This window comes from Salvelinus namaycush, chromosome 31, assembly GCF_016432855.1.
Source record: "Salvelinus namaycush isolate Seneca chromosome 31, SaNama_1.0, whole genome shotgun sequence".
In the NCBI taxonomy this organism is placed as follows: domain Eukaryota; kingdom Metazoa; phylum Chordata; class Actinopteri; order Salmoniformes; family Salmonidae; genus Salvelinus; species Salvelinus namaycush.
Window position 1 is genome coordinate 42,877,263 of NC_052337.1, and position 26,271 is coordinate 42,903,533.

Here is a 26,271-nt window from a genome sequence, read left to right on the forward strand (position 1 = left end):
TGGAAGGTAACCGCATCGGTGGAGAATCATCACACTAGCAGCAGACAAGTCTGCCTTCTCTCACCACTGATGTTAAATGACCAGGGAATCAACCTCGTGTCATCGTCCTGTTTGACTAAAGCTCTCATCCCCCTTCCAAGGCAAATCACTCACATACTGCAACTAATCATCTTGACTAAGAAACCCATTCCATGCATTGCTCATTTTTAACGTGTCCATTACCAACTGCTAGGCTACCTCCTCTGTTATTTGAAGATTTGCCCTCCCATTTGTCTGTTGTGGGTATACTGTTCATGCGGGCCTGTGTACCGTGAGCAACTGTCTAAGGGACAACTAGCTCCCATATTCACCAGCCTATATTCACAGTGTCGATACAGTGCTGTCTCTCCATGGAGAGGAAGCCAATAATGTACTACTGTAAATAATCACGAATATGCTGTAGCCTGTCTGGAGGATTGAGCTTTGTTTAAACCAGTCATCCTGTGTCTCTCATATGGGGTCAGGTTACACGGGCAGACTGTCAGGCTCTCACTCCTCTCCTCTATCTGGGCCATTCACTAGTGATGGGGGGGGGGGGAATCGATACGGTTACATATCAGGATATTACTTTTGACAATGTATCGTTTTGACAATATTGCAGTATTATTTTTGCGCTAGTTGGCTGTACTTGCACCAAAACTCCCGTATTTTTTACTTCATAGCTTGTTCTCATCTTCTTTTTAACTAGGGAGACAATTTGTTTTCAGCAGTTTTATTTCCATGACTGATCAGAACTCGTTTTCTCTTGACTCTCTCTTGTGTCTCTGCCGTACATATTGGTGAGCAATATGTTTGGAACATCGAATCGCACTGAAATCATTTTATCGAATCGCAATACATATAGAATTGTGGGAATCGCAACACATATCGTATCGACACCTAAGTATCGTGATAATATCGTAGAGTGAGGTCCCTGGCAATTCCCAGCCCTACCATTCACCCTGTGGTGCTCAGCTGCCTGCGGGCTGGGTGGGTGGGGGAATTATTGTCCATTAAGTATTTCATCTCCCCCCTCTCTCTGTCTCTCTTTTTCTCCATTTTTTTCCTCCCCCCCTCTTTTCATCTCTCTCCATGCTAACAAACACTCTTGCTGTACAGGTTATTAGACTGTAGCTTGTATGTTCCTTCAGTCTCAAGTCATTCTGTCACTCTTCTGTGTATTTGTCTGCTAATGTGAAAATTAAACATGAAAAAAAAACAAGATATATAATAATATGTTAGTTTACCCATCAATGTTGTACTTTATTTGGTGCCTCTGGACATAGACCCACCCACACTGTACTTCCTTCTGCTGAGGTAGTGCTCAAAAGAGACCAACAGGTGGTGATAGTGGACTGCTGAAATGACTTTACCCAACAAGTTAAGCCACTGAATTGCCTTTAGTTGAGGTAGAAGACGATATTTAGACTAGCCTAACAGAAAACTGTACACATCACCCCATATACATTAACAACCGTAATTAGAATTGATTAGAAAACTAAATAACTTTCTTGGCTATTCATACTTCTCCCCAAGCCCACACAAGGTAGTTGAAGAGGGGAGTAGCACAGCGTGTCTAAATGTGTTGTTTATTACGCAGGTGATTTCTGAGGAAGGGATCAGCTTTAAGGTCAGTTTCTATCTCTCTCTCTGTCTCTCTCTCTCTCATCCTCTCCCTCTCTGTGCTGTGATTCTGTGGTGACACTGTATCTGTTCTGTGGTGGTCTTACGTGTTTTCGATTGGCTGTTGAATGATTTGATGCCCACCTAGCTTGTCTTGTGGTGACGTAGCTAGCTCAGTTGTTTTGGGGCAAGTTCTTGTCCTAGTTCTGTTTTCGAGGCTTTACGGCCAGACTCCCAGTCTGCCACCCACCCACCCCTCCTCAGCTCAATACGCCCCTTGTTTGCCACTGTATGTTGTGGTGTAGTGTTAGGCTACTGCTGGAGGCTGAGGAACAGTGCTTTGCAGTCTTCACTAGTTTGCTTTTGCAGTTTATTGCCTCCCCCTGTATGGTCCGCCTTTGCTTAGCATCTGTCAGCTCAATGAACTTGGCGCCTGTAGTGAGTATGTGCTTTCTCTTAGATAGATATGCTACAATTTGTAAGCAAACAGACCAGTGGTTGGTTTCTAGACACTTGTTAACCCTCCTGTGGTGATCTAATTCATTCACAATGGTAAATTCACATACTAATCTAATCACTCAGTACTTCAAGTGCTATCTCTGTTGAAGACGTCGCTTTTCCCTCTCAATTCCCTTGTCAATCACTTGGAGAGAATCTCAAGATCAGTATAACATTTTCAACCTAGCCAGTCCCGTAGTTGGCGAGGAAAAAGTTACTGACGTTGATTGATGAACTGTTTCTTAGGTAGCCTGAATAATGAACCTTGTATTTTGACCGTATGCTCGTCTGTGTGTGTGTGTGGGCTTTGGGATTCCGTGTGTGTCTGTGTGTGAATGCCTGTGTGTGTGTCCATGTGCTTGTCCGACCGTCGGTGTGTGTGTGTGTATGTGCCTATCCATCCGTCCGTGTGTCTGTGCGTGCGTGTGACAACAGATTGTGGGGAACGGCAGTGAGCAGCAGTTGCAGAAGGAGCTGGAGGATGTTCTGATGGACCCCTCTGTAGCTGAGCAGGCGCTGGGTGGTGGCGTCCCCAGTGGTGGCGGCGTGGACCAAGCAGGCAGGGTAGACCATGTTTTGTCCCCCGCCATGGCGTCACCACCCGAGCCACAACCGTGCCCTGACCCCCTCAGCACCCCGCCAAAAGTTGAGATGGTGCTACCCGTCCAATCTGCAGCGCAGGAGAGTGAGCTGAATGAACGATCTTACCGCGGTGAGTCAAAGCAAGAATACCAAATAACTTCTAGACCCTACACCCTAGGAACTTCTCTTGATCTGAAAGGATTGGGTAGATGTAAGAACTATGGTTATAGCTTAATCTTGTCTTCTGATTGGCTGAGCAGAAATATCACTTCCGTATATCCAATGTCCTATGGGGTAGGGGCTACGCTTTGATCTGCTGTCTCTCCCCCTCACTAGACCCTCTGTGTATGACCTTTGACATCCACAGGGGATGAGTCGTCATCGGAGTGCAGCCCCAGTACGCCCATCCCAGACGAGGACAGTGTGGTCTTCAATAAGCTGACCTACCTGGGCTGTGCCTCGGTCAACGCTCCCCGCAGTGAGGTGGAAGCGCTCCGTATGATGACCATCCTCAGAGGGCAGTGCCAGCTACCCCTGGACGTCACCCTGTCTGTGCCTGGCGTCTCAGAGGGCACAGTCAGGTCAGGACTGCTTAACAAACAAACAAACTGACAAACCAACCCCAGAGATTTGTGTGCATGTTTGTGGCTCATAAAGCTCCTGAGTAGTTATTCTGATTCCCATGTGAAATAGCATTGTGAGTGACTAAAATGTCACCCATAATGTCACCCATTTTGGGGGGGGGGGGGTAGAAATGTTAAATGAAAAATACATTTTTCTCTCGCAACCAGGAAGTTTGAGAATACAGGCTGAGTGGGCGGGGAGCTTATATTCATGAGCTCGCCTTGACTGACAGCTCTTTGAAACGCCCATGTCAAGAAACCTGAATGTAGTAAGCAGTGTTGCAGTAAAATCTTATCAAGCTCATTTGGTGATACACAAAGCAACTCCAAGGACATTGAAATTGCATCAGTGATGTACAAAAAAATTTCCCGTTTGCCATGTCTGTTGTGATGCAGTTCACAGCAGCACTGACGGATTTGTTGTCATGACATCTGCGTCAGAGTTTTAAACGACCCTTCCCCACCCCCTCCTTTTGTTCCATGCCGGCCGAAAGACCTGGCTAGCCGGTAACTAGCTAACACCAGACACAGATGAAAGGGGAGACATAGAAGTGTCTTTTCCATAGATACATAGTGTGAACTCGCTGACACCCTACAGTAAAATGTTGGCGCTAGTAGGTTAGCTATCTAGCTATATAAACCATTCCCCTCTGCCAACACACCTTCTCCGATGTTGGTTACAAAGGCGGTACTTATTTCAATTAGCTAAGAGAATATCATGTTACCATTGGGGTATTAAAATGAGATGGGGATGTCACCCTATCCCCTTAATAATCCCGCCTCCTGAATCCACGTGTTTGGCATGGGGTAGGGGACCAGTAACTTTATGATCAAACTTGTAGAAGCAACAGTCATTTTTTCATACTGTGGTCATCATACTTTGATCTGATTTCATCCAAATATCATCCAATTTCACGAAAAACATGATTTTGACTGTTCATGACCTTTTTAAACAAACAAACAAACACAGACTAAAGAGTGCGAGTGCTTTTGTGAGATGCGCTGTTTGAATACCTCCATTTCCTCTATTCTTACCTTGCGTATCGTTTTCTTTGCTACCCTTTAACCATCATATGACCTGACTCTTTTTCTGCAGGTTGCTGGAACCCCAGACAAGCACAGAGATAGCCAGCTACCCCATCTACAAGATCCTGTTCTGTGTGCGGGGTCACGACAGCACGCCGGAGAGTGACTGCTTCGCCTTCACAGAGAGCCATTACAACGCAGAGATCTTCCGTATCCATGTCTTCCGCTGTGAGATCCAAGAGGCGGTGAGGTCACGCGCACACACACACACACACACACTCCTTCAATTCCTTTTGTTTAGCTCCGTGCTGCCTGGGTCTTCAATCACCGCACCACAGTTCCATCCACATTTGACAGCAGTGCAGATGGTGAGAGCCCGCTCTCCTACCGTTTATCACACAGTACCAGAGCCTCCCTCATACTCTGACAGCACAGCAGAACTCTTCCGCGCTGCCCACACACAATGCCCAAACATTCATGTTGAGGTGAAATATCTCTCCCTGTGTGAGCTGTTTACCCCGCTTCCCTGGCCCTCTGGGCCGCACTCTCTGTACAGACACTGATGTACCCAATGCCCATGTGTTTATATCTCATGTCTAGCCTGCAGTTAGTCAGTCAGCCTTAGCCTGCTGTTCTGCTGTACTCCTGTACTCTGCTCTGCCTGAACTGGCTCGGCCTATATAATAGTGTATAACAAGAGTTTGCATTCCAAATGGCACCCTATTAAAAGTAGGGCACTATATGGAATAGGGTGCTGTTTGGGACATAGCCAGACAGAGAGCTGGTCTTCCTTACTCTCCTTAGTCTCCCTCAGTGTGCAGTGACCTGATTTTCCCTTTTCCTTTCTTGGAGAAAGATGTCTCTTGCAATCTTCCAGACAGCCCAGAACACAGACCACCCCACGTCTGCCTGGTGGCTGGACCTCCTCCCTCCCCTGACACACACACAAGCGCACGCACACGCGTGCACACACGGCTCTAAAGGAACATTTTTCCTTGGTACCGCTCCCAACTTTAGGAGCACCACATGAGATTTTGAATTGTGTTTATTGTTTGAGTTACAGCCTGTATTGACTACTTTTGAAGCTCGTGTTCTGTGTCTAGAAACTAATATGTGACGATGTAAAGACATTCGTTTATTATAAAAGTTAGCGGTCATATGAATACCTGTCATTGGAATTACTAAGTCATTTGTGGAATAGGTTTCTGCATTGTGTAAAAGCACTATTTTCTCTTTAAAAACGTCAGGTTTGTGATGATGACATGCACGAGGTCTGTCATTCTATTGCAACCAATAGAATGTTAGGTATATGGGGGATACAACCATCCCAGCTCTGCAGATTTTGCTGCGAAGAGACCGAATCATTCGCTCACTTGTATGTAGCTTGTTTTTGGTCGCAGGTTCAGAAATGACTGAAAAATCATAACATTTACTTAAAGCTATCTTTGCAAATAGCACTGCTTGGGTGACTTGAAAAACCATGATCAGACGATCAATAATATAGTAGTATTTTTAGTAAAGGTGTTCATCTTTCATTTAGGATCTGTGGAAACTATGAGAGTAGGAAGTTCTAGAACGTTTGTGAAACCGCACAGTTTAAAAATATATGGCAAGTAGAAGTCGAAGCTGGATGGTTTTTAGAGATGGATGGGAGAGGTTGAGTACAGCTGAAGGGTAAAAGAAAAAGAAAACTAATGTAAAAATGTAGTATGTATAGGTATTATTGTCCATTATTTTACTCCAATGAGGAGAGGTAGGGTTTGGGTAAAATAATGAAGTAAAAACATATACAGTACAAGTCAAAAGGGTTTTTCTTTATTTCTACTCTTTTCTACATTGTAGAATAATAGTGAAGACATCAAAACTATGAAATAACTCAAATGGAATCATGTAGTAACCAAAAAATTGTTAAACAAATCAACATATATTTTAGATTCTTCAAAGTAGCCACCCTTTGCCTTGATGACACCTTTGCACTCTTGGCATTCTCTCAACCAGCTTCACCTGGAATGCTTTTCCAGCAGTCTTGAAGGAGTTCCCACACATGCTGAGCACTTGTTGGCTGCTTTTCTTTCACTCTGCGGTCTAACTCATCCCAAACCATCTCAATTGGGTTGAGGTCAGGTGATTGTGGAGGCCAGGTCATCTGATGTAGCACTCCATCAAATGGTCAAAAGGTCAAATTGACCTTACACAGCCTGGAGGTGTGTTGGATCATTGTCCTGTTGAAAAACAAATGATAGTCCCACTAAGCGCAAACCACATGGGATGGCGTATCACTGCAGAATGCTGTGGTAGTCATGCTGGTTAAGTGTGCCTTGAATTCTAAATGAATCACTGACACCACCTCCTCCTTGCTTCACAGTGGGAACCACACATGCTGAGATCATCCGTTCACCTATTTCGCGTCTCACAAAGACACGGCGGTTGGAACCAACAATCTCAAGTTTGACCAAAGGACAGATTTCCACCGGTATAATGTCCATTGCTTCCTTTCCTGTGGCGGTCCTCATGAGAGCCAGTTTCATCATAGCGCTTGATGGTTTTTGCTACTGCACTTGAAGAAACTTTTAAAGTTATTGAAATGTTTCCGCATTTCTGACTTTCACTGACTTTTTAAGAAGGAGAGAAATTCCACAAATGAACTTTGAACAAGGCACACCTGTTAATTGAAATGCATTCCAGGTGACTACCTCATGAAGCTGGTTGAGAGAATGCCAATGGTGTGCAAAGCTGTCAAGGCAAAGGGTGGCTATTTTGAAGAATCTCAAATATGAAATATATTTTGATTTGTTTAACACTTTTTTGGTTACAACATGATTCCATATGTGTTATTTCATAATTTTGATGTCTTCACTATTATTCTACAATGTAGAAAATAGTCAAAATTAAGAAAAACCCTTGAATGAGTAGGTGTTCTAAAACTTTTGACCGTGTGTGTGTATATATACACAACATTACAACAATTATGATCTGGGAGATTTATTTCCCATGCGCACTCTGCTCCCAAAATAGAACTCCTGGTCGCACAGCAAAATATTTATTCACGCTTTATAGCCCTCCACACACACCCCACTGTGACGTGGCTCTCCGTAAGGGACACAGGGGTTTGTGTGTGACACACTGCGGCCTCCTAGAAGTGTGTGTGTGCGCGCGTACGCGCTTGTGTGTGTGACACTGCGATCTCCTAGAAGTGTTTTCAGTCTGGAGATGATGCGTATTCTAAGTAGAGAAGCCAAACTGTGTGGATGCAGATGACTCAACCAGTGTAACAGTCATTCGTTTTATCTACAGTGCAGTGATGCGCTAAGGCCTAGGGGATCACCTAACGAAAGAGAGAGAGAGAGAATTCGGCTCAGCTCACACGCTGTAAACAGAGCCCTATCTAGAATTATACTGTATCATGTCGCCCAATAACTGAAAAGATTTCTAGGACTCTAGTGCTGCGAGTATGTGTATGTCACTGATTTTCAATCCCTTGGTGTGTGTGTGTGTCTGTCTCGCTCTGTGTGTGTGTTTACACTGATCTTCAAACCATGTGTGTGTCTCTACGTGTGTGCATGCTCTTGTTTATGCTCTGGTGTGTGTGTGTTTAAACGCCACAGGTCAGCAGGATACTGTACAGCTTCGCCACGGCCTTTCGGCGGTCCGCCAAGAAGACGCTCCTCTCGGGCTTGGCTCCGCCCCTGACGCCAGACAGCGACGTCTTCACCTTCACCGTCAGTCTGGAGATCAAGGAGGATGATGGGAAAGGGACCTTTAGGTACGGTGCATTGCAAACACGTGATTCACGTTGTCGATTTGTACACAACAGCCATCTTTCCTCCATCTCTAGGTGTGGTACATTAGGGGTCCGTCATGAACTGCAGGGTATATTATAACCATGTTAGAACATCAATGTTATCAAACTGTACACCGGAGCTATCATCAACATCGGCATGGTCTATTTGTTGCACGTTTATATATGGTACATTACAGCCTTGTTCGGACATGCTTTCTCTACTGTGTGTTTAATAATGTCCTCTCTCTAAATTTGTTATATATTCAGAGGATCTCTTTACCGCTCTCAAGGTATAGTACATGTTCGAACATCACCCGGCCTCATCCTCAAGTCTATTTGTTGCCTATTTGAAAGGTCTCTTTTCCCCTCTCAAAACACACATGAACTGAATTCGCTCTACTTCAGTCTATGGCATTCAATCTCACTCTCAGAAAGAATGATGTCCCTTCAGTGCAGAAGGAAATAGCAAAAATAGCTACAGGTGTCTTTATTTTTTTAGCATTTATTTGAATTGTAGACACGTGCTTCCTCTAATTTATCATCCTGAGCAGCAGAACAGCCTCTTCTCGTCCTCCACAGAAGCTTATTCACAAGCGGACCTCCACTGGCCCGGGCCGACGCCGACAAAAACAGACACGTCCTCCTAGGAATCCATCACGGTGCCCGGAGATTAGACAGCCCTTTTTCTGCTCACAGAGAGGACGTTGGGCTCCTCAGATTAGTCACTGACTCTCACATAGGGTGACTCTGGACATGTCCGCATGGAAACCAAGCGAGCGATCATGCGCTTCAGCAGAGGCAGAGAGGACCCGTTATCATCAGCTCTGTGTTTGCGTTTTATTTTAGATGAGAGAGAGAACTTTATTGTCTCACTCATGGCTGTTTCTCTAAGGCTTCGTCTCAACTGCTTAAACATCTGTCCTGTTCTTGTGTCCTCCCCTTCATGTGCAGTTACTGGAAAAGATGTAACAGGTGAAAACAATATGGTGGAAGCTCATTAGTTCTTTCTGATCCGAGTGATTTAAGGAGAGGAGGCAAGGAAAGAACAGATCCTCAGACTTTAATAGGGATGGTTTCTAATTCCCACCAAACAAGTCACTTCCCGTGGCTCTCAAATGGCCAAATACTACACTCGTTGTTTAAAAAACATAAAAAGCCATTGCTTATTTTTAGATGGGCATATTTCCTCCTCATTAAGCCACGGGCTGCTTATTTATGGAATGTTGAGATCTAAGCGCAGCATTCACACGCTAGTAGGGCCTAATAGGCAAGTCATTAGGATGTTTTCTCCAGGAATTCCAGAGCAGATTGATAGAATCTACAGTACACAGCAAATATTGTAAAGATAAGAGTAGTGTCGTGTTTGCGAGGTCTTGAAAATGTCATTTTTTAGGAACTTGGACCGTCATACTGCTCAGTCTCCATCCCCTTATATGGTGTTTATTACCTCATTTCGGGTTTCTTTTTAAATTATATATATATTTTTTCATTTAGTAGACGTTTTTATCCAGAGCGCCTAAAGCATACTTTTTTTTCTCTCCATACTGGTCCCCCGTGGGAATCGAACCCACAACCCTGGCATTGCGAGTGCCATGCTCTACCAACTGAGCCACACGGGAAGAGTGGCTCTTAAGCCGCATGCCACAGTTTTTATTTAGCATTTATTTATGATCTCAGTAGCTCATAACTCCAGTGTGGTGTATGTAACAGCATGCTCGAAGTGCCTTGAGTGTATGCTATGTATAAATTATTTGTGAAATATTTTTGGGAGGAGGATTTGCGTCTGGGGAAAAAAAGAGTATGCTTTGATCAGGTTGACTGACATTCGAAACGTTACTATTCAAAACAGAAGAATTCTCAGTGCTTGCATCATCCCATTAGATCAATGAACTGCGTAAACAAATGCAAAGAGTGGTTTATTATCTCCATCGATATGGTATTACTGTATAAGTTCTCAGGGCAAGCGGTCTCCCGAGCCACTCTTTCACATTGACTGAAATCCCAGCCAAAGAATTTTAGAGTAAGAGCTTTTTCTATGTTTCTATTCTTCCAGTGCTGTGGCGAAAGACAAAGACAAGAACAGCTTCAAGCTGCGTCCGGGAATGGACAAGAAGATCGTCATCTACGTTCAACAGACGTCTAATAAGGAGCTGGCCATAGAGAGGTAACGTGCACGCACGCAAACACACACACACGGGTAGAGAGGCTGCGCAGACGTGACACAGTGTACGGTGCACAGAATGTATCTAACTGGGACCCTTAGTCCCACCACCACGGAGACTTCTCAGTCAGGATGTCTCTCAACTATTCATAACAAGCTATAATTCAGTTCTAATTGATAAACAACCACTGTTTAATGTCTGTCTGTTTCCGAGCTTAAGTGTCCCAGTCGGGCCATGAGAACGAGATGGATGTTTCTGTTCTGAGCCTGCTAATTCTCTACGGTTAATAATATTGTTTTGACTTGCCGTCACCTTCACTTGAACCTCAGTTCCATTGCTTTTTGTTATTTTACTATTCCTGTACTGGGCCCGGATTGGAGAGCTCTGTTATCCTCTGTTATTCCATGCTCTGGTATGTCAAGGATATACCTAGCCTGATACTTTGGGGGGGATGTCTTGTCTGATGCATTCCACCTGGTTCCACTCTTATGACTTGTGTCTTTGTGTGTCTGTGAACGCCTGCTCGGTGTATGTGTTTTTCGGTGTGTGTGTGTGTGTGTGTTCCAGGTGCTTCGGCCTCCTGCTGAGTCCAGGAAAGAACGTGAAGAACAGTGACATGCACCTGCTTGACCTGGAGTCGATGGGGAAGTCCTCCGATGGGAAGTCCTACATCATCACAGGGAGCTGGAATCCCAACACACCTCAGTTCCAGGCTGTTAACGAGGAGACACCCAAAGGTACAGCAGGCCAGACGGCCAACACGCAATGATATGTCCACATGTTGTTATGTAGTGCTGCGTTAACATGGTATTCTTCCTGCCTGCGTATGATCAGGACTCTAAGGATGATGCCCCCAGATGGTTCATAGGCTGTGGCTGTCTGGCTGATGTCATTTACATAGCTAATCACTGTTCCTGTTGCAAATTCATATCTATGACCACAGCAAATGTATAAGGGTTATATTGAGGATGTTTGTGTTCCAGATTAAGTTATGGTACAGGTCCACAACTTTAACGTTTAAATTGAAGAGTGTTGTGTCAATTTACATGACCACAGCTATAACGGTTATATTAATGGCGTTTATGGGTCATGTCCAACAGATAAGTTCATGTACATGACGACGGCGGTAGACCTGGTGATCACTGAGGTGGAGGAGCCTGTTCGTTTCCTTCTGGAGACCAGGGTCAGAGTCTGTTCTCCCAACGAGAGGCTATTCTGGCCCTTCAGCAAACGCAACTACACCGAGACCTACTACCTGAAACTCAGACAGGTGAGACAGACATTCTACTTGAAACTCAGACAGGTGAGAGCGTCTAGCTGAAACTCAGACAGGTGAGACCTAGCTGCAACTCAGACAGGTGAGACAGACCTTCTAGCTGCAACTCAGACAGGTGAGACAGACCTTCTAGCTGCAACTCAGACAGGTGAGACAGACCTTCTAGCTGCAACTCAGACAGGTGAGACAGACCTTCTAGCTGCAACTCAGACAGGTGAGACAGACCTTCTAGCTGAAGCTCAGACAGGTGAGACCTTCTAGCTGAAGCTCAGACAGGTGAGACCTTCTAGCTGAAACTCAGACAGGCGAGACCTTCTAGCTGAAACTCAGACAGGTGAGACCTCCTAGCTGAAACTCAGACAGGTGAGACAGACCTTCTAGCTGAAACTCAGACAGGTGAGACAGACCTTCTAGCTGAAGCTCAGACAGGTGAGACAGACCTTCTAGCTGAAGCTCAGACAGGTGAGACAGACACCAGTTAAACAGTTAAACATTATGGGCATCTCCCGGTTTCCCTGAAAATCTCAATGGAGAACCAACACTGAACATACTTTTTAGTCTAGACTTAATTTGTGTTAACCCAACATGAATTGTGAGAGGGCTCTTTTTTTAGTTTCTTTAACCTCTAACGAGCCTCAACCCCGGATCCGGGATCACCCCCCACCCCCCCCACACTGATTAGCATCGCTAGCATAGCGTCACAATTAAATAGTAGCATCTAAATATCATTAAATCACAAGTCCAAGCCACCTAATGAAAGATACAGATCTTGTGAATAAAGCCACCATTTCAGATTTTTAAAATGTTTTACAGGGAAGACACAATATGTAAATCTATTAGCTAACCACGTTAGCAAAGGACACGATTTTTTTACTCCCAACAGCTTTTTCCTGCGTCAGTAGCTATCACTAATTCGACTAGATAAAAATATATATAGCCACTAACCAAGAAACAACTTCATAATATGACAGTCTGATAACATATTTATGGTATAGCATAGTTTTTTTGGGGAAAAATGTGCATTTTTCAGGTATAAATCACAGTTCTACATTGCAGCTGCAATCTGAAATAGTGCTGACCCAGCCAGAACAATTACAGAGACCAACGTCATATAACGAATTACTCATCTTAAAACATTTCAGAAAAATACACAGCGTACAGATATTGAAAGCCCAACATCTGGTGAATCCAAACAATATTTCAGATTTATTAAATGTTTTATAACGAAAACAAAATGTAGCGCTAAATTAGCATAGCTATACAAGGCAGATTCGGCTAGGCGCCCACGGTCAGTTCACATGCACAACAGATATGATATAACATCGTAAATTGGGTCTTACTATGGCTGATCTTTCATCAGAATGTTGATCAAAGTGTCCTTTGTCAAGATGAGTCGTTGGTTCCGTTCAGAAATCTTCCTTTCCCACTCCATTTAGCACAGGTACCGGTCGAGTGGCACAGATCTCTCAAATGTAAATAAATTGTGACAACGGAACACCGCAAAACTCCCAAAAAAATTCAAATAATCTGATTAAACTATATTGAAAAAACATACATTACGATGATATGGTCACATGTATCAAACAAAATTCGACACGGAGATAGTTTTCATCCATAACGCCAGCAAAACAGTACACAATCGCAGCTCCAACTCGTGCGAATCAGCAAACCGGAAGTTGTCGGTCACGCCAAAGAAATAGGTCTTATTTCACGTCAGTACCAGATAAACAAAGAATTTCTCCTCTGACGTCTTCTTGACACCCAGAGGAAGGCGAATGAGGTGTGTTTCGGGTCATAGGGGGCACGACCATATATAGGCAGAGCTTTGAAGCCAGCATAACACATCTTGATTTTATGTTCTTGGTCATGGAAAGTGCTGTGAAATGACTTCTGTATCACTCAGAGACAAAATTGAAACGGTTTTAGAAACTAGAGATTGTTTTCTTTCCAATGGTATTATTTATATGCATGTAGTAAGAGCAATAATTGAATAAGAGGCAGTTTAATCTGTTGAGCAAATTATGCTAATGGGAAAATAGCACCCCCTGTATTCTCAAGAAGATAACAATGTAACTGCTAGTCAATGTGGTCACCTATTGTCTTGACCCTGTATGTAACACCATTCCTTTCCTCCCTTCCCAGATGTAGCGTAACAGTATCAACGACACGAATCCAATGCTTTTTGATCCATGACAGGAAGTGTGTATGTGACTCTATACCCTGCTTCCTCCAGATGGAGCGTAAGAGTAACAACGATACCCTGTATGAGGTGCTGAGCCTGGAGAGTGAGTCAGAGAGGGAGAGGAAGAAAACGACAGCCAGCCCCAACATCCTGCAGTCTTCCTCCCACGGCTCCATGGTGCCATCGCCTCCCGAGGATGATGAGGAGGAAGGTGACTGTCTGAGCAACCCACATTTTACATTGTATTTAACCGTAATTTAACCAGGAAGTCCGATTGAGGTCAGAAGAGCTCTCTTCCCCTGCATTTACATTTGAGTCATTTAGTAGACACTCTTATTAACCAGAGTGACTTACTAAAGTAGGTAAAACAACCACATATCACAATAATTGCAAGTGTATCCTTAGAAATGCTGCTATCTGCTAAATCTGTGGTAGTAAGAATAAAGGATAGTCCTTGTTGCCCTCCTGTCTCTATAGTTCCATCCCAAATGAACCCCTAGCCTCTACCCCTGGTCTATGTACTGTTCATTTCCCCTATCCCCTAGGCACTTGTTGACTTCTGATAGGATTAGACAGGTGTATGCAGTAAGGCAGAAATTCCGCCTATCCAATCCTCTCAAATCCACACAACTGAACCCCCCCCCCCCCCCCCAAAAAAACAAAACAGATTACCATTTTTTTGGTAACAAAACTTTTTTTGCTACAATGTACTGAACCCGATATGGTCTGTTTGGGATTGGGTAGTAGTCTTTCCCTGTCTGTTTGTGCCTTATTCCTCTCCCTGTACAGTATGTATTATGCCATTCTTGATGTGTGATAGCTTGGTCTATTTGTCTGTCTCAATGTCAGTACCCCCCCCACTGTGTTTGTCTCCTGTCTAGCCAGCCTGTTATGTGCCATAGTTTAGTCTCTCGGCATGGCTGATTGTGTGTTTACCAGTCTAGTAAGTCGCTATACATACAGTATGTTTATGTACTCTAGCCCAGGTCAACTACTTTGATATGTCAACCCTTCAAGTCTCTGGTTGCATCCCAAATGCTACCCTATTCCCTATAAAGTGCACTACATTTGACCACAGCCCCGATCTGAAGTAGTGCACTGTCCCGGGAACAGGGTGCCATTTGGGAGACGCCCTCTGTCGCTGGTGCAGAGCTCATGTTTATTTTTGCAAGGTGGACAATAAAGTGGTTTTAAATTCTCTTCTGTCAGACAATGACGAGCCGTTGCTGAGTGGCTCAGGAGACGTGTCAAAAGAGTGTGCTGAGAAGATCCTGGAGACCTGGGGAGACCTGCTGTCCAAATGGTGAGTCAGGGAGGAGATCTCATCTCACTAATCATACTTTACTCTGCTCCCCCTCAACCTTACATACCCACTTTACTGCAGATTGATCAGTTTGTGTCAGGAATATCATACCTTGCCTTCGTGTAAATCATCCAATGTATTTTGTACTTCTCATCTTAATTTAGCTCCACATTCAGTGGTGTTATAGAAAATGAAAACCATAAACAAACAAAGGTCAAAGATGAGGTGATTTTGAACTTTATTTTACCTTACAAGACCTTACCACCAGCTGTACCATTCTGGCACCACCAGGCAGCAGGCTCTTTGCTCAGTGAACGATCTGTACTGAGAAAGCAGCTACCACTGAGCTGCCATTTACTTAGTGTGCCTGAAGATGCCGGTGAGCTTTTAGAGCTGAGCTCCCTGCCTGGCCAGCCAGGCTGCCAGGAGAAAGATTGATGTGGTGGTGGGCTTTTGAGTTTCCTGTTGATCAGTCAGCGTAGGCATGGAGGGAGGCATGTCAGGGAGAGAGATGAGGGGACTTACTGCTGGCACAGTGATAGCATGGCCCTCTAGCTGAGTTACAACCCAAATTACGGCTTTCTTTACAATGTTCCTTGTAGGTCAGGAGTCTTTTATAATGTACCGTGGTCTGATTCTTCATAATCTTTCTTTGACAGAAACATTTTGTGGGAAATTCACATTTATCTCTGGTAATCACGATGATAAGGAAAGCAAACTAACACCTAGTGCTTGTAAAATATAGACTTATCCTTCATACATATGGAGTTCCTATAGCTTATACTAAGAATGGACACACGCACACCCACACGCACGCACTCAAATCCACACACACTCATATCCACACACACACACACACACACACACACACACACACACACACACACACACACTCCTAATTTGAAAACGCATTCATGGGTGGTGGGAAATGATGTAGATATTTTAATCTCTGGAAGTGGCAAGGAAAAGAAAGAGGTGTATGTGTGTGTTGTCACATCCAGTTAACCAGCGTATTCAGATTATTTCCCGTTCCCTTTCCTCTTTATTGTTCTTAATCAAAACCTTGTGATGAATTGAATTAAAAAGTCCAGAAATTTAATTAGAGACGCTCGGTATCTTCTGTCTTCTGCTGTGACGGTCACATCTGTCGTTCCCCATTGGGTCTGTGCCCATTCAACCCAGACGTCAGACTAGAGGGAGGGAGCACATTTAGTTTTCTTCTATGTCTAATAAAGCACATACAAGGTGGTTTTTTTGCCTCACAAATCCTTTAATGTGTTGCCGTTAAAGGACAATTCCGCCACTTTATAGCCAATTATTATGCAATACTGTAAGATTTTATACACATTTTGATGTTTTATAGTTTTGTTAATCATACTGCACAATTCCATTTTAAAGCTGCTGTATTGCCCTCGTCTACAGCATAGTATGATTCCCAGAGTAGACTTAGTCTCCCATGATGCAATGCTCCGCCTAGTTAGCCTGCAGTTATCATAGCTAGCTGGCTATCAAGCCCAGAGAAAGCTTAGTCTAAATATATTGCTTATCATAAGTTATGAGTGGATTTCACGTTACTTTTGGGTTGTAAATATATTAGAATGCTTGCCTGAATGTCATGCTTGAGTATATGTTCATGCCATTGTCACCAATCAACTGCAAATACAATATATATTTTTTAATGTAGATGCTAACTAGCTATGCTAACCATAACATAGTTACTGTATCTAGTTAGAATGCTAGCTAGCCCGACTGCTACATCCAAAATAATATCATTTGCAACAATAACAGCTGAGTTTCGTCTTAGCAACTGTTAGAAGAACACAACATTTATTATGAAATTGACATGCAAATCATCACGGAATCCTAGTCTCTCAGCCTGTATCTTTGGCTAGCACAGCAAATATACCAAATAACCTTACCTTGTTAGCCAGCTAGATAAATTAATCTATCTCATGACAGCCAACAATAGAACGAAACTAAATGTAGCTAGCATACGAGTCCAATGTTTGATGGCCACGTTGTTTACCACAAAAGTTAGCTAGCTATCAACCTCTCAGCCTCTCTCCCCCCCCTCACCAATCTGTCTCTCCTAGCTCTTCGTCTGCTTCCTCCAAAACACAACTATATTTTATCCAGGTGTATTGACCTCTTAGTTTCAATCAAGGAACATACCAGGAACACAAGCATTTTGCTACACCCCGCAATAACATCTGCTAACTATGTGTATGCAACCAATACAATTTGATTTTACTGTAGTTTTAATGAACCGCTAGCTTGTGCTAGGCATGTATCATCGACGTTACGAGACCTAGCTAGTGGTATGTTACATGTAGTAAAGCTAGATTATAATGCAAATGCTAGTGCTGTCACTTTGTGGCGATAACGGTGAACTGCATATTAATTACATAACATGCCGCAAACCAATTGCAACTTGATTTCAAGCAACTTGTATTTTGAAATGAAATAAAATCAACCTTAAAATGTTCCTTTCTGTACACTCTCGTGATAGTGATATTTGCTGATAATGTCTCTCTCCTGTGCATGTCATCCTTAAGGCCTACTTTCATTAAAATGTCTTGCTCTAATCCATTTCACGACAGCATATACAGTAGCTGTAGAAGTAAAATCTGGAATCCTTCAACATGGTTAGCCTCATTAATTGTCTAATGAAAAATAAAAACCAACACACTGATCTTGCCAGTATTACAGTATCGCTGATGTGAGTGCTTTTCCTATTTCCAGTATTATAATTTCCCATTGTAGAAGAAGGTAACAGGGGAGGGACCTCTCCTCCAATACAGTTGCGATACAATACAGGTGAGGAGATAGGATGTGAGTAATCAAGGAAAGGCAAAGTGAGAAAAGGCCTTAGTAGCTATCGTGTGGTAAGGTTACCCCCCCGAGACCTAAAGTTATGTTATCCTAGCCCCACTAAGATCATGGTTTTGGTTGGATAATAGACGCTGCTTTGTGGGTAGGAAGTGCTGTTGTGGACAGGGGTTGCATCCAGCCATACAGGGATTGATACACCCACGCCATTGATCAAGGACATCAGCTGCAAATCTGTGCAGTATCACCAAACTAAATGAGAGTGAGTGACAACAAAATAAAACAAACAGGGAATGTTCCATGACCAAAAAATACACTATACAGTCGTTGCCAAAAGTTTTGAGAATGACACAAATATGAATTTCCACAAAGTTTGCTGCTTCAGTGTCTTTAGATATTTTTGTCAGATGTTACTATGGAATATAATCACAAGCATTTCATAAGTGTCAAAGGCTTTTATTGACAATTACATGAAGTTGATGCAAAGAGTCAATATTTGCAGTGTTGACCCTTCTTTTTCAAGACCTCTGCAATCCGCCCTGGCATGCTGTCAATTAACTTCTGGGCCACATCCTGACTGATGGCAGCCCATTCTTGCATAATCAATGCTTGGAGTTTGTCAGAATTTGTGGGGTTTTGTTTGTCCACCCGCCTCTTGAGGATTGACCACAAGTTCTCAATGGGATTAAGGTCTGGGGAGTTTCCTGGCCATGGACCCAAAATATCGATGTTTTGTTCCCCGAGCCACTTAGTTATCACTTTTGCCTCATGGCAAGGTGCTCCATTATGCTGGAAAAGGCATTGTTCGTCACCAAACTGTTCCTGGATGGTTGGGAGAAGTTGCTCTCGGAGGATGTGTTGGTACCATTCTTTATTCATGGCTGTGTTCTTAGGCAAAATTGTGAGTGAGCCCACTCCCTTGGCTGAGAAGCAACCTCACACATGAATGGTCTCAGGATGCTTTACTGTTGGCATGACACAGGACTGATGGTAGTGCTCACCTTGTCTTCTCCGGACAAGCTTTTTTCCGGATACCCCAAACAATCTGAAAGTGGATTCATCAGAGAAAATAACTTTACCCCAGTCCTCAGCAGTCCAATCCCTGTACCTTTTGCAGAATATCAGCCTGTCCCTGATGTTTTTCCTGGAGAGAAGTGGCTTCTTTGCTTCCCTTCTTGACACAAGGCCATCCTCCAAAAGTCTTTGCCGCACTGCGCGTGCAGAAGCACTCACACCTGCCTGCTGCCATTCCTGAGCAAGCTCTGTACTGGTGGTGCCCCGATCCCGCAGCTGAATCAACTTTATGAGACGGTCCTGGCGCTTGCTGGACTTTCTTGGGCGCCCTGAAGTCTTCTTTACAACATTTGAACCACTCTCCTTAAAGTTCTTGATGATCCGATAAATGGTTGATTTAGGTGCAATCTTACTGGCAGCAATATCCTTGCCTGTGAAGCCCTTTTTGTGTAAAGCAATGATGACTGCACGTGTTTCCTTTCAGGTAACCAGGGTTGACAGAGGAAGAACAATGATTCCAAGCACCACCCTCCTTTTGAAGCTTCCAGTCTGTTATTCGAATTCAATCAGTATGACTGAGTGATCTCCAGCCTTGTCCTCGTCAACACTCACAGTTGTGTTCACGAGAGAATCACTGACATCATGTCAGCTGGTCCTTTTGTAGCAGGGCTGACATTTTTTGGGGATGCAGTTCAAGAGGGACTGCAATTAATTGCAATTTTTAATTTTCCCATGATGTCAAGCAAAGAGGCACTGAGTTTGAAGGTAGTCCTTGAAATACATCCACAGGTACACCTCCAATTGACTCAAATTATGTCAATCTTCAAACTCAGTGCCTCTTTGCTTGACATCATGGGAAAATCAAAAGAAATCAGCCAAGACCTCAGAAAAAAGAATTGTAGACCTCCACATGTCTGGCTCATCCTTGGGCGCAAAAGCCTGAAGGTACCACCTTCATCTGTACAAACAATAGTACGCAAGTATAAACACCATGGGACCACGCAGCCGTCATACCGCTCAGGAAGGAGACGCATTCTGTCTCCTAGAGATGAACGTACTTTGATGCGAAAAGTGCAAATCAATCCCAGAACAACAGTAAAGGACCTTGTGAAGATGCTGGAGGAAACAGGTACAAAAGTATCTCTATCCATAGTAAAACGAGTCCTATATCGACATAACCTGAAAGGCCGCTCAGCAAGGAAGAAGCCACTGCTCCAAATCCGCCATAAAAAGCCAGACTACAGTTTGCAACTGCACATGGGGACAAAGATTGTACTTTTTGGAGAAATGTCCTCTGGTCTGATGAAACAACATTATGTTTGTCCATAATGACCATCGTTATTTTTGGAGGAAAAAGGGAGAGGCTTGCAAGCCGAAGAACACCATCCCAACCGTGAAGCACGGGGGTGGCAGCATCATGTTGTGGGAGGGGTACTTTGCTACAGGAGGGACTGGTGCACTTCACAAAATAGATGGCATCATGAGGTAGGAAAATTGTGGATATATTGAAGCAACATTTCAAGACATCAGTCTGGAAGTTAAAGCTTGGTCGCAAATGGGTCTTCCAAATGGACAATGACCCCAAGCATACTTCCAAAGTTGTGGCAAAATGGCTTAAGGACAACAAAGTCAAGGTATTGGAGTGGCCATCACAAAGCCCTGACCTCAAACCTATAGAAAATGTGTGGGCAGAACTGAAAAAGCATGTGTGAGCAAGGAGGCCTACAAACCTGACTCAGTTACACCAGCTCTGTCAGGTGGAATGGGCCAAAATTCACCCAACTTATTGTGGGAAGCTTGTGGAAGGCTACCCAAAACGTTTGACCCAAGTTAAACAATTGAAAGGCAATGCTACCAAATACTAATTGAGTGTATGTAAACTTCTGAACCACTGGGAATGTGATGAAAGAAATAAAAGCTGAACTAAATCATTCTCTCTACTGTTATTCTGACATTTCACATTCTTAAAATAAAGTGGTGATCCTAATTGACAGGGAATTTTTACTTGGATTAAATATCAGGAATTGTGGAAAACTGAGTTTAAATGTATTTGCCTAAGGTGTATGTAAACTTCCGACTTCAACTGTAGATCACTGAAAATGACTGTCCATCATTTCCTGTATTAGTCATCTCAGGGATCCTACTTAAAACCTTACAGAGAAGCAATATCCAGTTTGGCTCATCACTAAACAGTTTATATTAATGAAATCATAAAATTACACTAAAACTGTGTCGAACATGATTAAATACTTTGTAATAACAACCCAAATTTTGTATGTGGCTGAAAGTGTCCTTTAAAGTGTCTCTTCAGAATGGCTCTGCTGAAATAAAACGGCTATGTTTAAGAAATCTGCTTTCTTTCTAACTGGCAAAGAGTGGTAAATAAATAATGTAATGGAAATGGCACTGTGGTGTGTTGTACCACTCGATGCAGCGCTCTGGGAGTCAGTGGGAGACTTTTTTGTATGGCCAACCCCCCGAGGAGCAGAAGCTGGTTTCACTTACATCACACTCAAAGTACACCCTGTCTTGTTTCAACTGTTTTATCTGAGCAGAAAATAAATGCCACGTTGCAATGCATAACCAACTAAGTACCTCGGGACAAATAAACAATAAAATGAAACAACTGAATGAGAGTGGGGGGCGATTAATCTGGAATGTTCTTAGCCTTAAGGGTGTGTGGTGTGGAACCTGATCATATATTGCCTGGCATTGTGACTGTAATCCCCGCCAGCTGCCGACGCCTCTGGCAAGAGCCAGGGGTAAACTCTGTCTCTCGGTCTGTCCTGATCAAAGAGAGCCTCACCTTTCTCTCTCTCTCGCACTCCCCCCTTCTCTATCTCTGTCTCCTCTGCCCATTAGATACGACAACTACACCCTCATGATCCCCTACCTCCTGATCATTTCAGCTGGATATAGTACATAAGAGACACAGATAACTTGTGGGTCTGTGTCTACAGTGCCTTCAGAAAGTATTAATACCCCTTCACTTATTCCACATTTTGTTGTGTTACATCCTGAATTCGAAATTGATTACATAAATACAACATTCACCCATGTACACACAATACCCCACAATGCCAAGAGTGTGCAAAGCTGTCGTCAAGGCAAAGGGTGGTTACTTTGAAGAATCTCAAATTTATAAAATATATTTTGATTTGTTTAACACTTTTCTGGTTCATACATGATTCCGTATGTGTTATTTCGTATGTGTTATTTCAGAATAACGTCTTCACTATTATTCTACAATGTAGAATATAGTAAAAAAAAATAAAGTAAACCCTTGAATTAGTAGGTGTGTCCAAACCTTTGACTGGTACTGTATGTTATGCTGACATTTTGTGACGTGTAGAGTCGGTAGCTGAAGTCTACGCCCCTTCGTCGGTGATTGGTCAACAGTAGGGATTCTTCAAGAAAGTCTTTGTTGTCATTCAACGAGAGACGACTCGTTTTCATAGAAAAATAAATACTGCACCAAACATCTTAGTTTATGTAAAATTGTGCAACTAAGATCTCTGCAAAAATGTCGAAATTTATGACAGATTTCTTGAGTAATCTTATATTAATTCTGACTATTTTTACTGGGTGTATACTGGCTATGGCGTTTCAAAATAGACAAATAGTACTATTGCAGCTTTTTTCAAGCGAAGGTCTTTTAAGGGAGTGTGAGAGCATCCTTGTTCGGTTTCAGCTAGCCTAGTGGTTCCCAAACTTCTTATAGTCGCGTACCCCTTCCAACATTCCAGCTGCGTACCCCCTCTAGCAGCAGGGTCAGCGTACTCTCAAATGTTGTTTTTTGACATCATTGTAAGCCTGCCACACACACACTATACGATACATTTATTAAAACATAAGAATGATTGTGAGTTTTTGTCAAAACTCGGCTCGTGGGAAGTGACAAAGAGCTCTTATAGGACCAGGGCACAAATAATAATATAATAATAATCATTAATTTTGCTCTTTGTTTAGCCATCTTACATATAAAACCTTATTTGTTCATCAAATTGTAAATAACTCACCACAGGTTAATGAGAAGGGTGTGCTTGAAAGGATGCACATAACACATAACTGCAATGTTGTATTGGAGAGTCTCAGTCTTAAATCATTTCCCATACACAGTCTGTGCCTGTATTTAGTTTTCATGCTAGTGAGGGCCGAAAATCCACTGTCACATAGGTATTTGGTTGCAAAGGGCATCAGTGTCTTAACAGCGCGATTTGCCAAGGCAGGATACTCTGAGCGCAGCCCAATCCAGAAATCTGGCAGTAGCTTCTGATTAAATAAAATTTTCACAGAACCGCTTGTTGCAATTTCGATGAGGCTCTCTTCTTCAGATATTGGTAAGTGGACTGGAGGCAGGGCATGAAAGGGATAATGAATCCAGTTGTTTGTGTCGTCCGTTTCGGGAATGTAGCTGCGTAATTGCTCACCCAGCTCACTCAGGTGCTTCGCTATATCACATTTGACATTGTCCGTAAGCTTCAGTTCATTTGCACACAAAAAAACATACAATGAGGGAAAGACCTGTGTTGTCCTTGTTAATGCGGACAGAGAAGATATAGTTGCGGAGAGTCCCTGTAATCCTAGATTCAGATCATTCAGGCGAGAAAAAACATCACCCAGATAGGCCAGTCATGTGAGAAACTCGTCATTGTGCAAGCGGTCAGACAAGTGAAAATTATGGTCAGTATAGAAAACTTTAAGCTCGACTCAATTAAAAAAAAAAAAAACGTGTCAATACTTTGCCCCTTGATAACCAGCGCACTTCTGTATGTTGTAAAAGCGTTACATAGTCGCTGCCCATATCATTGCATAATGCAGAAAATACACGAGAGTTCGGGGGCCTTGCTTTAACAAAGTTAACCATTTTCACTGTAGTGTCCAAAACTTATTTCAAGCTGTCAGTCATTCCCTTGGCAGCAAGAGCCTCTCGGTGGATGCTGCAATATACCCAAGTCGCATCAAGAGCAACTGATTGCACGCGCGTTACCACTCCACTATGCCTCCCTGTCATGGCTTTTACGCCATCAGTACAGATACCAACACATCTTGACCACCAAAGTCCATTTGATGTCACAAAGCTGTCCAGTACTTAAAAAATATAATCTCCTGTTGTCCTGGTTTTCGAGCTAATGTTAGTGGAATTCCTGCGAGACAGTAACGGGTTAATGTGATTGGATATTAATTATTTGACGAGGCTTCCTGTATTGGACATTGTGTGGTTATTTCGCTGAACACTAGATGGTTTAATTTTATTTTTGGAGGTGAAACGAGGCTACTCATGCGAGAAAAAAACATCACCCAAATGTATAGCCCCGTTGGAAAATCTAAATGGACTGTTTGAAAATGTGAATCACATTTTTATTTGGCGCACCCCCGACGGCATTGCGCGTACCCACCATTTGGGAATAGCCAGCCTAGCCGAACGAACTAAAGCATGCTGACGCCTTTAAGGCATACGCATGCTTCCCAGCCGAAACATTTTGGAAGAATTTGTGCATATATATTGTGACATCATTTTGTGATGTTTTGGCTGTTCGGGGAAACACAAAGAATTCTCGAGGCAAGCAGAAGTCTACGCCTTTGTTGTCGAAGACTCTTTATCAATCAATGAGAGGACTTGTTTTCATGCACATTTATTAAGTTATTCATTGAGAAATACTGCACCAAACATCTTAGTTAGATGTAACATTTTGCCACTAAGATTTCCTCTGCAAAAGCATTTTATTTTTATTTTTTATTTTTACAGATTTCTTGAGTTATATTAGATTCATTTAGACTATTTTGAGGAAGTGAGTATTGGCTACGGCATCTCAAAATGGACAAACAGTACTATTGCCAATATTTTTCTTGTTTTTCAAGCGAAGGTCTTTTAAGGGATTATGCGAACATACTCGTTCGGTTTTGGCTAGGCGCCATCAACTGAAGCATGCTGACGCCTTTATCCCCACACCAGTGGGACGCCAGTGTTTTATGTCAATGTAAGCTCTAGTGTTAGTGTTTCACTAACACAAGACTTGTGGCGAGCAGAATCAACAACCTCTGCGCCACTCAAGACTGTTGCTTTGTGAGAAGGACTCTTTACAAGTCTGCTCGCCACAAGTCGTTCACAGTTAGCCCTTGGTACTTTTCAGCTGGCATTTACTGTAACAAGGCCCTTGCCTTGACTTCAAATTTGAGCAGGTCCGCAGGAGCCATGGTCCAGTGAGGCACAGGTGCCGGTGCGCATAGAGGGAAACAGAAATTGTCTGTGCCTTTTGCGTAAAAAAACTGGGGTAAATCTTTGTTGGAAATGCGGCATTAGTGGGGAAAATGCTAAACTGACCCAAGATTAGCGTCTAGGGTCAACTTCACCCTACACCTGTTACATAATTCTGATTGTTATGATAACCTGTCTCTCTCCCTCCCTCTGTCCCCAGGCACCTGAACCTGTCGGTGCGTCCCAAGCAGCTCCCGGCGTTGGTACGTAGTGGTGTACCAGAGGCCCTCAGGGGAGAGGTATGGCAGCTCCTGGCCGGTTGCCATAACAATGACCACCAGGTAGAGGAGTACCGCACCCTGATCACCAAGGTAGGCCTGACCCTTGACCACTGAGCTCTTACCTAACCTGACCCAGAGATACTGTGTATATAATGACGAGATGGTCTTGTCTCCATCCTAACAATGGGAGTCGTTGTCCCAAAGGCAGGAAGGAAGGTCTTCTTATCGCTGTATTTCCGAATGGACAGATTTTGACAGGAGTGGACCCTCTCGCTTCCCCTCTGCCTGACCCCATTCACATTGTGACCCCTGACCTCTTACCTAACCCGAGGTTAATGGCATAGCTTACTGATTGTTTGAGTTGTTCAGTTTGAGCAAGACGAGGCACAGAATCACTCATCTTGATCACGATAAGTTATTTGGGTTTCAAACCTGGTGATTTGTAGATCAGTGATTTTGCGCATTCCGACTGCCATGCAACTTCGTCGATCTCAAAACACTCAGTGTCAGTGGCAATGGGATTTGTAGCCCATTATGTAACTGACTCATGTGGATGACTCGGGGAAACCTTTGTTGTGAACCTGTGTATTTACATTTCAACAATAACATCATTATTGTAACTTGGGCACAGAAGTGTTCCCGAGTGTTATTGAAAATGTTCCCACAGCGTTGGGAACATGGGTCTGTAGATCGGAGGCCTTGATAGGCCTGTCTAAGAGGTGCTGGGTGGTGACACTGGAATCTTCTCGGTGGAGGAGAGTATAAAAAAAATGTGTTTTGTTTGAGAGAGTATGTTTATGTATTGCCAGAGAGAGAGAGTTTGCGCCCATGCGTGTGGGTGTGCGCACAAGGGTGTGCGTGTGTGTATGAGCAT

At 43.3% G+C, this 26,271-nt stretch overlaps 1 protein-coding gene and 1 non-coding gene across 4 annotated transcripts in view; one reads left to right on the forward strand and one right to left on the reverse strand.

Moving 5' to 3' along the window:
• Positions 1–26,271, forward strand: part of LOC120026363 (rab GTPase-activating protein 1-like) — a 137,853-nt gene that overhangs the window by 19,295 nt on the left and 92,287 nt on the right. For 2 of the 3 annotated variants that reach the window (XM_038971203.1, XM_038971206.1), the window contains exons 3-13: positions 1,619–1,648; positions 2,575–2,851; positions 3,089–3,302; positions 4,441–4,615; positions 7,976–8,133; positions 10,205–10,315; positions 10,881–11,050; positions 11,414–11,583; positions 13,823–13,982; positions 14,981–15,074; positions 25,337–25,487. In XM_038971203.1, the coding sequence (XP_038827131.1) occupies positions 1,619–1,648; positions 2,575–2,851; positions 3,089–3,302; positions 4,441–4,615; positions 7,976–8,133; positions 10,205–10,315; positions 10,881–11,050; positions 11,414–11,583; positions 13,823–13,982; positions 14,981–15,074; positions 25,337–25,487 (1,710 nt within the window). The remainder of the gene's footprint in view (positions 1–1,618; positions 1,649–2,574; positions 2,852–3,088; positions 3,303–4,440; positions 4,616–7,975; positions 8,134–10,204; positions 10,316–10,880; positions 11,051–11,413; positions 11,584–13,822; positions 13,983–14,980; positions 15,075–25,336; positions 25,488–26,271) is intronic. The other variant, XM_038971204.1, reaches the window with a different exon arrangement.
• Positions 9,697–9,766, reverse strand: trnaa-cgc. The gene has a single exon. It is a non-coding gene; the product is annotated as a tRNA-Ala (tRNA).